The sequence below is a fragment of the Myripristis murdjan genome, chromosome 13 (assembly GCF_902150065.1).
Source record: "Myripristis murdjan chromosome 13, fMyrMur1.1, whole genome shotgun sequence".
Lineage (NCBI taxonomy): Eukaryota > Metazoa > Chordata > Actinopteri > Holocentriformes > Holocentridae > Myripristis > Myripristis murdjan.
The window spans coordinates 8,552,112-8,569,798 of NC_043992.1; the positions used below are offsets into that span (position 1 = coordinate 8,552,112).

At 43.0% G+C, this 17,687-nt stretch overlaps 1 protein-coding gene across 8 annotated transcripts in view; it reads right to left on the reverse strand.

Annotated features, from left to right (window-relative positions):
• The window catches only part of LOC115369625 (RNA-binding protein Musashi homolog 2), a 367,622-nt gene that overhangs the window by 263,716 nt on the left and 86,219 nt on the right, over positions 1 to 17,687 (reverse strand). For all 8 annotated transcript variants that reach the window (XM_030066268.1, XM_030066269.1, XM_030066264.1 and 5 more), the window contains exon 6: positions 1,515 to 1,607. In XM_030066268.1, coding sequence (XP_029922128.1) covers positions 1,515 to 1,607 — 93 coding nt within the window. The remainder of the gene's footprint in view (positions 1 to 1,514; positions 1,608 to 17,687) is intronic.

Here is a 17,687-nt window from a genome sequence, read left to right on the forward strand (position 1 = left end):
TGCCCCAAGCCACCTGCTCCTCACTTCTGTGAAGCCCGGGCGCATGCACACACACACACAAACACACGGCGGCAACACACTCCTCTTCTAATTGGAAAAGTTTGGTAGCACACAAAAGTAACACACACTCGCGCAAACACACAGCGAGTATGCATATTTAAACGCATCTCACCTCCAGGTATGTGTTACGCACGCTCACACACACACACACACACACACACACACATACACACACAGGAGTGCAGATGCAGGTAAGGTGAGTCACTTCTATGTGGGCAGAGTTGCTAAGTCATCAAAGGAAACTCACTTACAGCATCAGCCCTTCCCTCTCCTGCATCCCCTCTTCCTCCCTCCTCCCTGAACGCGTCTGTTCTCTCCATCCACCAAGTGGACATCAGCTAATTAATTGGTTTATCCACTCAGATGAACTCACCAAGGGCCACACACACACACACACACACACACACATACACAGGCTAAGTGTGTGCATGTGTGCCACGTTGATGAATGACCCGGGCAGGGTGGAAAGAGGGAGACAAGAAAAGAGAGGAAGACAGATGGGCAGAGAGGTCGCCATGGTGACCTGGCTGGGTCACACTCTCTCTCATACACACACACACGCGCACACACACACACACACACAAACAAAGGATAGTTCTCCATCTCAACCCGAAACATCAGACTGATCTTGAAGTGAGCCAGCGTGTGTTGATCTAAGGCTGAAAGGGCGGCTGGGAGCCAGGATTTCCTCCAGGAAGCCGTCAGATCTGGGATTGCGTCCACTTAAGCCACGGCTGCCGCTTATTCCTGTAGGCCGGCTCTGAGCCGCAACACCGCGGAATAATCTGAACGCTTAGCGAGAGAGGGAGAGAAAAGCGGGCAGTGCCAGATCCCGATTCCTGAGGAAAGGTGTGGAGCAGCTCAGAGCCGAGAGCGGAGTTTAATGTTGTGTGTTAATGGAGGACGAGGGAGGATGTCGGGGATTTCGGCTGGATGACTTGGCTCTTTCAAAGTGTAGTGAGGCTAAATTCTATATACGGCTGAACAATTACTTGAAATATTATCGGCATTACAATATGGCCGAGTGCAATATCCAAATCGCAGGAGCTGCTGTGTTCTGATGAAGGTAAAACGTGAGAAGACCTGAGTATTGTGGTGCTACAGAGATGCTTTGGAATATAAATTGGATTTTCCCGATCAAAGAAATCATGTTTATTGGGTGCAGACCCCAGAATAAAAAAAAAAAAAAAATCACACCGTCACTATTTTAATAGCTTCGGTGGAAAATTAAAATTCCAACTAAAATTGTGAATCTTATCACAATCACAATGTGCGGAGTGATGACACAACAAACTCAGCACAACAGAGGCAGCAACAATCTGCCGCTGATCTCACGATGCCACGGAAACACTGGCAACCAGCCCCACAGCTTCAAAGACACACCTTCACACACACACACACACACACACACACACACTGCAAACCAGAGGAGAGGATACTCTGAATTGCCTTACCTTGCCAAACTGTTCAAAATACTGCTTCACATCTTCAACTACTGTGTTGGCTGATAATCCTCCTACGAATATTTTCTTTGTTCTTGTGACCATCTGGATGGGAGAGGGGAAAAAAAACAGAGAGAGAGAGGGGGGAGATGGGGGGGTTAGCAACATTTCACAAAACAAACTCCAAGAATTATTCAGTGGGACATCTGAGTTGAGCCTTGGCCTGGATGAAAGAACTCCGGCTGGTTAGGGTGTGTGTGTGTGTGTGAGAGAGAGAGAGAGAGAGAGTGTGAGAGAAAATGAGGTTCCCCAAACATCTTTTGAAGGCAGACACTGACACTATATTTGTGGTTTGAAGCCAATATCTAGGACTATATTCACATTTTACATCACAACAAACCATTTTGGAAATTATGCAGGGGTACTGAAGATTTCACAACATATAATCGAAATGACTTTTGAATTGAATTTTTGGTTGAAACGGCCACCTTATAATGTTCTGCGTCTGTGGCCCACAAAGTCCGTCAACATTCATAAACCAAGGATCTGATTATTGGCTGTGGAAAGCAAATGTTTCCCTGGGAACTATTTTCCCAAGAGGAGAATAGTCCCCTAAGCCTTTCACTTGGCCCCTGATTTCAAAAAGTCATCAAAACACAACAGTGCTGCTGCTTTTAGGAAAACTGGTGTGGAGGACTTTGTCAAAGTGATGGAAAACTGGAGTGAAGGAAGTTTTGAAGTTTGAAAGTTCATTTTCATGTCATAGTGGAATGAATGGAAACCAACGGCTGGAGGAAAGGGAGGAAACATGATATCGGATATGACTGATTTCTTTGGGAAAAGATTAGCAGACTAAACATGCACACTAAACAAGCAAAATCACTGGTATGTGATCACTGTGAGGAAAAGTTTTCAGCATAAATGTATAAATGTATTCATGTCAAGCCTCTGAGACAGCTTCCAGACGCAGTGAGAGGATTGGACAACTTTATCAACCCAAAGAAGACGAGACAATCCTTCAGCTCATCTGAGAACTTAATCATCACTATCCTGGAGGTACAAGCTTTTTGCTCGTACAACAAAAACATGATAGTGTGTGCAAAAGATGAAGCTGGCAGCTGCCAATGCTGCAAAACACATTGAATGATATTAGCGATCAGAGAATATCCCACAAGGTGTCAAGATCAGTCGTCCTAACAACTGGTGGGTCCAATCAGAGCCGAGCAAAGACACCAACCCCGCACGGAGTGTTCAGGCACGGCAAGTCAGCTGGGGAGGAGTAAATTACTGTGACTAAAATGCAAATAAGATCTACATGTGTAATAACAAAGCACAGTGCCGAAGTCAGAGGAAAGAATCACACTGTGACCAATGAAACAAACTCCAAGAAGTCTAAGGAAGCGGCGGGACGGGAAAACTCCACACAACAGGACCTTGAGTCATTTCTGTGACAGACATTCTCTCACTCGTCAATGACATTTTTTCATCAATGAAATCAAGATGCTACGGAAATGAAAACGTATCTGTGATGACAAAAACTGTGATGGAATGTATCAAAAAATGTTTCACATTTCATGGCAGAGAAAAGAAGACCCGATGCATCATCCTGAAATTCATGATACCATTGTGTTAATGGTTACTTAAATACCCTGCCATAATAACAGCTGAACAAATATTTAACAAATAAATAAATAAATATTTTTTTCTTACATACATATATTTTTATTTCTAGATAGATACATAGATAGATAGATAGATAGATAGATAGATAGATAGATAGATAGATAGATAGATTTTTTTGCATCGATTTACAACACAAAATCCGAAGTAACTGATGTAATTGATTTATTGGCCAACCCTATATATGTGTGTGTGTGTGTGTGTGTGTGTGTGTGTACTAGGTATTGCTAATGTTGTGGGGACATAAATCTGTTTACACAGTCACGTTGTGGGGACTTGCCTCCCTTATGGGGACAAAAAGCAAGTCCCCATAAGGGAGCACCATTAATTTTAGGGTGAAGACTTGATTTAAAGCTCAGATAACTTTAGGGTTAGGTTAAGGTTAGGGTTAGGTTAGGGTTAGGGTTAGGGTTAGGATAAATCTCCAGGAAATGAATGTAAGTCAATGTAATGTCCTCTGAAGTGATGGAAACACGACTGTGTGTGTGTGTGTGAGTGTGTGTGTGTGTGTGTGTGTGTGTGTGTGTGTGTGTGTTGATTCATAGTTATGTGCTAAAAGTCTTATTTTGGAAGCGGTGTCATAGAACAACCAGGTAACTCAACTAAACTACACACTCCAAAGCTCAGTGCTGCTTCAAATGTATATCTTGTCTAATTGGGCTTTCACTAGGATACAAGTCAGAGAGGTTATGAAGGTCCATTTCATCCACAGCCTCTCCGGCGCCGATCCGGATTAAAATGTGATAAGATGCTGCATTTGGAGCTGAATAAGCCACAGAACTTTGAATATCATCTCAAAATAATTCATGCAAAAGTTTCACATCAGTAAAAGTTCATAACAGCGTATACATCTGCTGTTAAAACCACCTGGTGTCTGTTTTTTTGTTCCCCAGGTAAAACCAACCAATCATATGGATTACCACTTTAAGACAATGCTCTTTACTTTTATTTTCACAGAAGAACAAAAAGTCCAAATAATTGTTTTGTTTAACATGAGAAATTTTCTCACACCTTTTGCTTTGATTCTTATTATTTTGTCGGACAAGGTGCTGAACACTGAGCCGGTGCGATCTTGTACAAAAGGTGCTATAGAAATAAATGATGGATTGATAAACTATATGATCTCGCATTTTCTTCTCACAGATCACCTCTTTTTGTGTGTGTGCGCGCCTCCCGTATTTTGCTTCCCCTTTTTTTTCCCTCTATCTGTTTCTTTGGCTCGTCATCGCTCCCCCTCCTCCCGGGCTCCTGTACTAGCATTACGAGCATCATTTTTCACTGCAGAAAAACACCATTAGCTCATCTGGTGCTAGGACCAGTGCTGGAGCCAGACACCATCCATCTTAATGCTGAGTAAATATTGAGGATAGCCATTGCCGCTATTATGACTGAGGCTACAATAAATAGCCAACTGGAGAGTTAGCGCTGGAAGAGAGGCGAGGGAGTGACTTAAGATTGTCGTCTTGCAGCGGCGCTCGCAACAGCCGCTGCTGGACACGGGATACACGGGACAGTTTTAACAGCGCTGATGTAATTATCACCACCGCACAGCCACTGCACCGCCTCCACAGCACAGTGAGGCCAGTATGGATCTCTGAGGGTCTGTGCTGATATTTCTACGCTGAATATGAAAGCGGCCAATATTTTGAGACCAGAATTCAACACAGTTACATTTTGACCATTTCCAAGGATCGAGTCTGCGCCAAAAGAAGCCACACAGTGACATACAGTATAGTCTGTATAATTAATATGCATATATTATCAATAACACGTTTATGCATAGTTCTGCAGCATCACATTAGGTTCAAATGAAGTTAAAGGTGTAGTTCACCCATGCACATGAAAAACGTGATATTACTTCACTTTCCCCCCATGTAGGACAGTAGTGGTGCTATCTTCCTCTCATTGTGCTGGATACTGGCTGGATGCTCCAAATGCTAACTGTTAGCCTCCTGCCATTGAGCTGGGCTTCCCCCCAGCTAACACTCTTAAAAAGAAGGACCTTCATCCATTTGAAGAAGGTTTAACATCACTTTACATGTGTCACTTTCCCACTTTAGAGTGCACACGGGCAATAGTTTTGCTCAAGTTACCTTTTAAAACTGCTCTTATCAATACCCAGAAAGATCCGGTAACTTCTGCACTTCCTGTATCACTCCACACCAGAGGTACAGTAGCCACCACAGAGACTGAAGTAGACTGCTAGAATGTGTTGGAGGACAAAAATTACTTTCTCTAAAGTACTTAAGGCGAGCTGGCAAGTAATGTTGCCGCTCCCCTCTATCACAGATTTCATGAACCTTTCAGGACCCTGCCAGCCACCGTAGTAACTGAGGACCAGCACAGAGAGCTGAGACCGCACAAGAAAATAGTCCTACAGTTTATTATTGTTTTTTGTTTGTTTGTCAACCGTTTCATACTGTAAAAATTCTGCTGCACAACATTACACTGAAACATTGTTTATTAAACAGTTTGAGTGGATTAAGGTGGCTATTTTTAAGAGTGTTAGCCGGGGGGAGGTCCAGCTCAATGGCAGAAGGCTAACAGTTAGCATTTGGAGCATCCAGCCAGTATCCAGCACTCAGTAACAATGAGAGGAAGCAGAGCAGCTGGGGGGAAGAGTAAAATAATACAACATCCTTCATGTCAAAGGGTGAACTATGCCTTTAAGGTCCTCCCATAACCAGTGTAGTACTAATTAATTCTACAATAAATATGTTGCCGATAAATCTGCATCATATCCATCACATCAGATATGGACCACACTAATCCCATTTAAAGCCAGTGTCAGCCCCTATCTGACTAATCCTAGTCCAGATTTAGTGCAGATGACAATCTGGTCACCTGAGAACACCACCAGGGTTTGAGCTCAGCCTCCAGCCGCCAACTTCCACCAGCCACAGGGCGATCCATCACTCATACTCATCTTCATGCCACACTGACACGGGATGACGGGGGGGAGGAGGGGGGGGTGACTGTGGCAACCAATCACAGCATCTTTCCCCGCTCCGTCCAATCCCTGTCCGACATCCTTACATCCTTGCCCCTACTGCTTCTGTCCACTTCCCCCTTGATAGATCATCTGCCAGTTGTCAAGGGATGGAACAAGGTAGGAAGAGAGAGAGAGAGAGAGAGAGAGAGAGAGAGAGAGAGAGAGAGACGCCAAGGCTGAGCGTGGCTGTCTGCTCCGTGTGGCGGCTGTCAGGCCGCGTGGCTGCAGGGGAATCTCTCAGGCTGCTGGAACAATGCAATTACTTTATCCATTTCTCTGACACAGAAGTGCAGCCCTCTCCTTGCTCCATCCCACTCTCCAGCTCCGTCTCTCGCTCGTTCTTTTCACTAACTCACGCGGCTTCTCTCTGGATGGTAATAAAACTCCATCAACATTTTCATTTTTTTTCCAGACGCACCAAAAAAAAGCCAGCGGCAGGCAGGCATCAAGCAAGCGGGCTTACAACTCAGTCCTGTCAGAGTCAGGATGAATCACTTTGCTCGGGCAACTCTGAATGTCTAGTTTTGCAAACTACCAGTTCATTTACGATGGAAGAAGGTGAACTATACTCTCAAGTGTACCCTTGTACCCTCAAGACATATATAGTTTTGTTTACACCTGCTGCTGAGAAGAAGACGCTCAAAGTTTGTAAAAACATCTGCAACATCATAATGTAAAATCACAAAACGGTACCACAAAAAATAGCACTGCTTGGCATGGTGATGAATCTGCTACATTTTGACAATTGAGTTTTAACGACTGACTTTTTTTAATTTAATCCAATTTAATTATTTTAAAGAAATTTAATTTGGTTTAAACTTAAACTAGTGTAAACCTTTTGCCACCCAAGCCATGAACAGTGAATTGAATCCGTGCAGATTTTCAGAGCAATCTCTTATACAGCTACAAGCATTATAGTCTATTTGCTGACATTAACTACTTTGAAAACAATACAGAAAAAAACACTATCCAAATGTATCTGAACAAACACCAAGATAATGAAAAAATGCAGTTAAAGCTGAAATTAAAATTTTCTGTGTGTTTCTGGTAAACAGCTCTGCCCGGTGCACGAACCGAAGCTTAAGAAGAATGATGTTTTTCTTTATGGATCTACGAGCCATCGAATAAAAACCAGCGCCAACTTTGAGTTTCTAAAGGTCGATCACCATATGCACATGGCAGCTGCCCAACTATTGCCTACTTTACCTATTAAATATCTCATGTAAATCACTGTAAGTTGACTTTTCATACTGTGCAGAAACACATGACTGCCTGGAAGGAGGTAAAACCATATGAAATCATCTAAAATGGTTGCAGTGGTTACAGTATAGTTAATGTGCTAAAGCATGAAAAAAACACCACCTCGGTGTGGTCGTCTAAGTTTGAGCCGCCAGTTTCTGTGTGGAGGCGATTTCTCACCAGGGATCATACGGACACCAGAATTTAATTCGGGCAAAAGGGATGAATTGATGTGAAATTCATCGCTGCCTGTTGGTGTTCAAAAGGGAAACATCTGAGGAAGAGCGACAGAAAAATGGCCTTTCCTTTGTTATCCTATTCGCATTGTTACACATGCAAGAGTAGTGTTACTGGTTATGGTATCAGCCGCAGCAAACCCATAATTATCGGTTATTGTTATTGGCCCTGAAATTCAAAAGTGATGCATCTTTGTTAGAAATGCCACCAAATGACAAAATAAAGGTATTTGCATGAGAGAGAGAGAGAAAGAGAGAGAGGTGGAGAGAGAGAGAGAGAGAGAGAGAGAGAGAGACATGGCAGGCGTGTTGGATCTCAGGAGGGTAGGCAGGTTTGGCTCATGCTATCAACATGCTAGTGTCCATTATTTGTGCAAATTTGAAAAGCTGCCTCAGCGAGACCTTGCAAGGAGACTGACACTGTGTGTGTGTGTGTATGTGTGTGTGTGTGACTGTGTGTGTGTGTGTGTTCTCTAAGACCAGACATGATGTTCAGCAGCAGGTGCTCCAAACAAAATTAACACAAAACAACTGTTTGGGCTTTGCGAAGGCTTAAACAAGCATTAACCCGTTCCGCTCTCCTCCTTGTCGGAGCTTTACTGCTCAGAGGGTGTTAAAATAACGTTAGCGCGAGCAGAGACGTCGGTGCATCTTTTTTTTTTTTTTTTTTTTTTTTTTTTGCGATCTCGAGACCTTAAATTCCCACGCTGAATCCATGAATATGAAGAAGCGTTCCCGGGAGCCGGGCAGGAAAAAGAGGGAACGGCACAAAGGCAGCCATTGAGAGAAGGTGATGTGTTTTTGCATCCGCTGAGACGAGAGAGACAGGAGAGGAGGTGGAGGTGGAGGAGGAGGAGGAGGAGGAGGAGCGGCGGAGGTGGGAGTTTGTCCTCCTGCTGATGCTGCCATTTTGGCCTCCGTCGTCTTCCACTATGGCCGATCTCAATCATTCTTCTCTCCATGACTCCGTCCCGGTGTCTCCCGCCTCGCCGCCTCCCCCCTTCTTCTTCTCGGAGAATGTCAGCTGTCAGCGTTGTCTGTGAAAGATGCTCACCCACCCACACAAGCGCACGCACACACGCACACCTGAAACGCTGGCTGCTCAGGCTGCGAGCTGCTGATAAAAAGCTGACTACAATAGAAAGGGAAACAGGTGGACTATTTCCACAGAGCAGGGGCGGCTGAAGAAAAGGTGGTCTGTCATCTAGCAAAGAGGCGGGCAGAGCTGAACCACCTCCAGACCCCGTTAAGGTTATCTGTCCCTCAGCGATAATGCACGGGTCTCCGGAGATGTAGCGCATGTATGGCAAGTGGGCGAGTCGTAGCCCGTGAGCGCAGCCTCTCAGCGTGGAGAGCACACGAAGATGGCTTGAAGATGGAACACTAATCAATGGTGAGAATAAAACCACCGGGGATGAAACGTTAACTGACATTTCCATTAACACAAGCGAGGAAAATCTGTGGCGAAAAAAAAAAAAGAAAAAGAAAAAAATAAAAAAACGGAAAAAAGAGCCTGTTTTTATTTATTCCCCCATTTCATTGACAGTTGAGAATAGCTGCCGCGGCGCCTGGGCTAAAAATGCTGACGGCCGGCTCCGATTCTCTCACGAGGCAGTTTGAGCTAACGCTTTCTGCAACAGCTCCTTGTTTATCTGAGGCTCAGACTTCAAAATCCACCTGCCCACCGAACAGGCACAGTGAGCGGGGAAAAAAAAAAGGCCCGTAACCAGCAGGTCACAGAGTGAAATCCCAGAAGCAGCTGAGGCTCTGACTCTGGTCGAATTAGGCCGCAGCTCCTGGAATTAACATGTGGAAGAGTGGGAATGTGAACTGGGTTGTTCCCGGAAAACCGTGAGAGGCCGTGGACACCCACCCGTGCTCGTTTTAATATTCTGTGCCCACGAAATGCAAAATCTGAAGTCACCAAATCCTGACATGTCTGCGCACATTCACCTTTTTCATGCTCTCTGTTTGTCATCTCAATCTCGGCTGTTGCATGTGCAGCCTGGGAGGTTACCGCGTCCAGGTTGCTCAAAAAAATCATAAAAAATTATGTTAGTGTAGCTTAAGTTTTAGTTTTACGATTAAAAAAAGAATTAAAAATCAGGCATAGCAGAGGTTGTGCAGGAGAGGTAAGAATCCCCTAAGGGTTTACAGTATCAACTCCACTCTACTATTGACTATTCAGCCTATACTATTTGTTACCCAAACAAAGGGAAAAGTGATATAATAATACATGCAAGAGACATAAACACATAACACATGATGAACTCATTAATAAAGGCACGGGTGTTTTTTCAGGTTACATTTAAATACTAAGTAAACTGTGCGCATCAACTGGGATATTCTGACCGCGATTCAGTATGTCCTGGGCAGGATCCAGCACATCGTACAAACGACATTAAAATAATGTTTACGTGGCACCATGTTGATGTATTTTACAGTACCGAGCCTTTCAGGGCGCATTTGGATTCTCACTTCTCCGCTGTCCTCTAACATGTCACTCTCCTGGATGTCCGGCCTCTGAGAGGGATTGGCAGAGATGTGGCTCTACTACGCACTTAGTATTTTTGAGTCAGGTGAGGGCTGACAAGTTTTTTTTTTTTTTTTTTTTTTAATCGTTGTCACAAAAAAACAGGTGTGATGGCTGTGGGCAACAGCCTGGGAAGGGACAGGGTGTGTATTAAGTAATAGGAGCAACGGCTATTTCCTGTGGCCTTCTTCCTGCAGGCAGAAAAAGAGATCTAATTAAGATTATTCATTAGATGAGCCGCCCCAATACACGGATGCTTATCGACGTGCGGTTCATTCAACAGCAAGCCGACCCGCAGTCCCCCAGAGGGGATAAGTACAGCTGCCCATGCTGAAGAAGGGCTTTTTTTTTTTCCAGCAACTTGCTAGAATTTGTGATGTCTAGGTGGCTACTAACTCTGTACTCCTCTCTGTGACCACTGAGCATTTTTCCATCAAGACTAACGCAACAGGAAACACCCAAAAACGTCACCTCTTTGGCCGATGAGTGAAAAGAAAAGAATGACAAAGCCTCACATATTTCAAGAAGCTGATGTTGTTTAAGATCTTGAGGATAAATTTGTAGAGAAAGGTTAGCTGAACAAAGGCAACTTGTGGTGAGGAAATAAAACCAGCAATTTAAATTATATGGATCAGTGAAATCTGAGAACGCCAGAATAACGCTGGGATGAGATGCATGATTCCCCCAAGACTATCCAGTTCCTTAAAAAAATTACAATTATTAGAAATTATTTGTAAGAGTGTTAGCTGGGGGGGAAGTCCACCTTAATGGCAGGAGGCTAACAGTTAGCATTTGGAGCCTCCAGCCAGTATCCAGCACTCAGTAACAATGAGAGGAAGATAGCACCACTACTGTCCTACAGAACAGCTAGGAGGGGGAAGTGACGTAATATCACTTTTTTTTCCAAAATGGGTGAACTATCCCTTTAGAAATGAGCCCGGCGGGTTCATTTCTGCGTCAGAGTCCCACAGACTGTTTGTGTGTGGCTCAGCATCCCGGCGGCTTGACCTGCCGTTGACCTTGTGGATGACACAGCAGCGTCATCACTGGGTTTCTGGTCTCAAAATCAGTGAACTAGCCCTTTAACAATGAATCAGCAGTGAACAAAAAATAAAAAAAATAAAAAATACATGGTGATTTATAGATTCATGAAGTACATACAAATGATTATAAACTACAGCTATAGGAAATCTATAGGAAATCGTTATTATTACAAATAATGATTTTTAATGAACTATAAATGCTAAATTGTGCTGTTCGCTACTGTGGAAATCTGCCTTTGGGTTCACCACGGTTGCAAAAAAAGAAAATACAGGACAGGTATAAATAGAAACAACACTACAGGGTAAAAATCAGCACAAACCCATGTGAGCTTACTTATTAAAATAAATACATCCTACACTATAAAGCATTAGTGGGATTTTAGGGCTGCCCACTGACCACAGCAGGATCGGACTGTCCTGCCACACATCGGACGTCCTCCCGTCCGCTCATTAGAAAAATAACCAGAAGCAGATCAGAAAGCCAAGTCTCCTTTTCCAAATCGGGGACGAAGGCGTGAATGAGGTGGAATAAGGAGGGAATATTAAGCGAAAAGGGACTGAAATGTAAATAAAAATGAACAGCAGCTGGCAGCGTTTCCACCCCCTGGTTCTTCCTCACGGGCTCCTTGAAGCGCATGTCGGTGATGAAGAGGCTCCGGGGCATTTATGTTCACTTATTTACCACCAATTAAGTGGCGGCGGTGCGGTGTGACTGAGCGTGTGTGAGTGATTAGCCGACTGCTCGGGCGGGAGGCGGGACAAACCTACACACAGCGAGCAGGTCAGCGAGGAGATGAGGCAGGCCGGCCTCGAGAACAACAGCGCCGAGTCTCCAGCCTCCCAACACTTAGCTGCTCTCAGGAACTGCTGATTAGCTGCTACAGCCAACCCCTCCCCCCCCCATACACACACACACACACACACAGACATACACAAACACACACACACAACTAGCCCGTTCTTCAGTTTCTCCCTTCCTCTCAATCATTTCAAAAATTTCAAATCGTGTCATCAACCGCTGATTGCCGAGGTGCTTAACAAGTGTACCGAGCTAACACACACACACACACACACACACACACACATACACACACTTCCAAACCAAAGCGTCCCCACATGACACATCCACTTTTGGAAATGAATGCGGCGCTATCTGTCCTTTTCCAACATTTTTCAGAGAGAAATTACATTCTCATACAATAAACTGCATTCTCAAGAAGTTTTTTTTTTTTTTTTTTTTTAATTGGATTATATTTGTTTGTAATGTATCACAATAACGCGTGGAATCGCTTTGTCTGAAGTCCAGGCTCAGAGGAAGGCGGGGTGGTGGATGGGTCAAACAACCAATTTTCACTAAAGCGACCTGAGCTCCTGTTACATGTGTTACATTACCATAACCAAGCGTTTTTTATAACTTTACCTAACCTCTGCCTCACCCTAACCAAGTGGTTCTTACTCCTAAAACTAACCTTTCCCTGACCTTAATCGAGTAGTTTTGGTGTCTAAAGCGAACGAAACTGGCTAAAACGCCACTCGACATGACATACAAGAAACGTGTTTGTGATCCGTCACAAATATAAACTGCGACAAAAAAACGTCTCCCTCGAAACCTGGCTGAGATCGCAGTGTAGCTGTATGAGAATGCGGTTTTTCAGAGATGTGCCTGGTGTCTCCGAAGACACTCTGCCAACTTCTCCATGTTAACTTCTCCACGGTGCGTACTGGATATTCAAAGGCTGTGATTGGTCAGCGCTTGATAGATCATAACTTAGCCAGAGCTCATTTTGTTGACTGAAACTGTGGTCAAAAGTCAATGACAACACTTTTTCTAGGGCAAAAACTACGACAAAAGTTCACAATATTTTCATCAACAAATAAAAATGTGATGGAAAATGAATAAGATGATTGAAAACACAACTCCTGACCTGCAATCATTAGTCTGCAAACAGCCACATGATGCACATCTAACTAATGTTAGCTGGAGGGTACCTGAACACATCTGCATGTCTGCTTTTGACAAACTGACATGAGGCCAAACTGTGCTCGGTCATTTTGATACCAAGCACAGGATAATAAAAAAAAGCCTACATACAAAATACAAAAAGCTTTAATGAGGGATGTAGATCTATCTAGGTATAAAGGTCACTAATAAATAATTTAATGAGCCAATTACAGAGAAAAAATGTGAAAAAGGATTCAGTAGGTTTGACTAAAACATTTTTGTTTTTATCAACTAAACAAAATTCAAATGACTTAAATGTGACTAAAAGTAAAATGCATTTTACTTAAAACAACTGACACAAAAATCAGTGTTGGTTGTCAAAATTAATACTGTAATGAGCCATTCAGGAAAACTGAATATGAGAGAAACACTCCAATATAAACTTGGTGGAAAAGGCTTGTACTGTTTTAGTTTAACTCCAAAGTGTTTTTTTTTTTTTTTTTTTTTCGACTAAAACCACTGTAGTTTGTGTCAACAAAAAATCAAAACAATTCAAATGACTAAAATGTGAGCAAAACGAGAATGCCTTTTAGTTACAAGACTAAGACTAGAAGCTGAATCAGAAATTGGCTGCCAGATTAAGACTCAGATTCACAAGCAGTTTGCACCTTTTTTTTTTTATCTGTTCCATTAGTTAAAATGCTGATGTTCATTGTATTCAAGTTAAAAAAAAAAAAAAAAAAACCTTCCCTTGAAAAGAGAACTAAAACTAAAATCAAAACTGGCTGTCAACATTACCTCTGCACCGAGACATTCAGGAAAACTGGATATTAAAGAAACCCTTCAATATACAATAGATGATTAACTTCAGTTAATACGTAACCCCTAACTGTGAAGCAGCCCCTCCTGCATGTGTCAGGACCAGCAAACTGTCCTCACACCGCCGACGTGTCTTCTTCTTTTGGTCCTCGTAAGTATAGAAACAGCACGACACACACACAGACACACACACACACACACACACACACATTTCCAAATGACACTTTTGGCAAAGAGGCTAAAAAAGGCTCCATTTCCCTGCTTTGCCTCATGTCACAGACCTGAGTGACAGCGCAGCGGCACGCTTGCCATATTCTATTTGCAGCAGCTAAATTTAGCCACCAAGCTCCAATTTGTCCGTGTTTTGGGGAGGGGGGATTTTCATTCGCATATTCAAATTTGTTGGGAAAACAAGCGGGTGCCGGGGCGCTGGGCGCTAACCCTGACTGACAGCAGTGGGCTGTTTGACTGAGAGCTCCAGATTAGTTGATTAGTTCCATTTGCCAAGGCTGCACCCCCCCTCCACCGGCCCACCCCCAGTCCCATGCTCGTGCACGAGCACGTGCCCGTAGGTCTCTCCAGCCTGCGGACCGCGGATCAGCGCAGAACCACAGAATCGCACCCTGATATCAGCGTCTGATACAACAGCAGGCCACCTCTGCCCTTTTATTAACATTTAACGGCTCGTTCGACCAATCAGGAGATCCCATTTTCACTTCCAATGACGTCTTGAAAAAAAGTAAAAAGTAAAGCTCATGTAAAAGCAAGTCCAAAGCAGTAGCAAGACAACAGTAGCAGCCTTAAATAACTAAAATATCAAAATTAATTCTTAATATTAGGGATGCACCGATATGGAAATTTTGGCCGATACCGATATCCGATATTAATATTGCTGTTATGGCCGATATCCGATATTTACCGATATCGATATGTTTTTTTTTTTTTTTTTTTTTTTTTTTGGAGTGGATGTTTACCAGTAAGCGTGACTCCAATAATTTAACAATATGTTAAATTATTATTTGTTTTAAAAATGTAAATTACTTATCAAACAGACCTAACAATTCAACTACCAATGAATGAGCAGTAGCATGCATGTGATAACACAGATTGAATATGAAAAATAAGCCGAAGTGATACCTCTTCTCTGAATAGACAAGCTAAGCCAGTGTGCTGCTGTTAGCCAGTGAAATTAGAGCAGAGTGGCACCTCTTCGCTTTGTTACACAATCTATGCCAGTGCGCTGCTGTAGCTGGAAAGTTTCTTTGCTTTTCGGCTCGTGCGGTGCCGGTGCAGTTATTATTATGTCAAATTCCGCGTTAAAAATAGATTGTTTTATTTGGCAATTCTGTCCACAATTCTGTGATCGATAAGTTATTGACCTGGCTTTTGAATTGTCCTTGGCAAATATCTTGGTTTGGTCGAGTACTTGTTGTATTGGGCTCCCAGCTGCGGCGGTGGCTGCTGCTGTTTTCGCTTTTGCCTGCTGGCTAACGTTAGCAGCATTAGCTTTCTGCCATTGGCTGTGAACTTCTGGATGGCGGTTTTTCAGATGAGATAATAAATTTGTAGTGTTGAATGACTTGACGCAGCATCCTCCTCGCATTACCTCGACTTTGCAGGTGTTGCATACTGCTTTTCGAGTATCTTCTTTCGACACCGTGAAAAACGACCACACCGCCGACATTTTTTTTCTCCTCTTCATTTTAACACCCCACAATCCTGGGCTGTTTATGTCACTGACACGTGCCCAAACAAATACCGCATGACCAAATCCCCCTCCCCCTTTCTCTCCCTCTCACCCTCCCTCTCCCGACACACATACACAAACAGCAATTAGACGGATATAAACATCGGTTGTTAATATCGGTCCAGTTTTACTCATCTGACCGATGCCGATATGTTAAAAAATGACGAACATCGGCCGATACCGATATTAATGCCGATATATCGTGCATCCCTACTTAATATACTGGTAGCCAATGGAGGGAAGCTTCAACAGGGGTCCAGCAGCCACATTATGATCAATATGATGCAGTTTGATTACATGCTGTATTTATAAATAATTTACTGATATCTGTGGATGGATGTTTATGCCAAGCAGTTCACCTGAATTGACTGATTATTATTATTATCATCAACATCATCATTACTATTATAATCATTATTATTATTGATACCCAGGATAAGAGGCTACAGAATGGATGGCTAGATGGACTGATGGTTATTAATAACAGTGCTACCATCATCTGGGGTTTCAATGAAGAGTGTTAGTGGCCTGAATGCTTTTTCAGCGGCTTTTCCACCCTTATAATTATTAATTATTATTAATGTTTATACAAGATATCATCTAGTGGCATGTTCAGTCCAGAAACACTGACGTCAACCCGTAAACAACACAGAATCTTAAACAGGGTTGTGTGAAAGTTTGTGTCAAAATAGAGATTAAGACAAAGATTAAGACAAAGATTACATATTATATATATATATATATATATATATATATAGAGAGAGAGAGAGAGAGAGAGAGAGAGAGAGATAATAAATTTGTCAAATCAAATACTGCTTACAGTTCTTACAGTACTTAGTTATTGCACATAGAAGAATAAAGGTATATTCTGTCCAAATAGGGCAATAAAAACATTTTCCTGATTGAAATGACTAAAGTTTCACAGGTAAGCAGCTGAAATGAGACTCTGGGAGAAACAGAGAGCAAAAGAGAGAAAAGCAGAGAGAGGAGAAAAAGAGGGAGAGAAAAGGAGTGACATCAGCGGTGCGTTGAACCCGGCTCCTCGGAGGAAACATTAAAAACCACCAACACGGCGATGAATCTGCTGCGTAATCCAGCAGGTCACCGGCAGGTCAAGCCACCGGGACTGCGAGCCGGCCACATAAACAATCTGCGGGACTGTGACGCAGGGACGAATTCAACCTGCTCGGGTCACTGTTAAAGGGATAGTTCACCCCAAATTGCTCCAAATGCCAACTGCCACCAAGGTGTAACATTCTTAAAAATAACCCCCTTAATCCGCTCAAAATGTTAAATGACAAAAATCTGAGATTGATGACGTGCGGCAGAATTTTTACAGCCCTAACATGACGTAAAGAAAAAAAAAGAGCCATTTCTAAGCTCTCAGGAGCCTGAAAGGGATGAGAAATGTCTGCGATAGAGCGCAGGAAAAGAAGAAGCTACTTGCCATGTTTCTTTTAGTTGTTTTTCAGAATCAGAAATCAGATTCAGAAATACTTTACTGATCCCCGAGGAGAAATAATATGCTTCTATCCAAAGATCCAGGAGTTGAACCTCAGACCTCGGTTTTTCATGTTTTTCCCCTCCACTGGATCTTTGTGGATGTCGATAACAGGAAATATACAGTTATAAACAGCAATTTGAGCAAAATTATTAGGGTGAGGGGGTTGAAATAATACAAATTTTTTCAAACTTTGCCTTTCAAAAGTCCTTTTTCCAACCAAAGCGCCTCTTCAGTCTGTGTGATGACGGCGGCTTTGATCGTATACAGTGTGCGTCTTGTTGTAAATACTGCGCCGAGCGAAGGCTTCAAAGAGTTTGCGCGCTGCTCAGCAATCATCAAAGCCCACGCTGATTTCATCTGTGGCAGCTCACACTCCTCTTTACATGACACATTAAACCCCGGTGACACATAAAATCACTGTTTGAGAGTTACACGCTGCCGTGGCCTCGT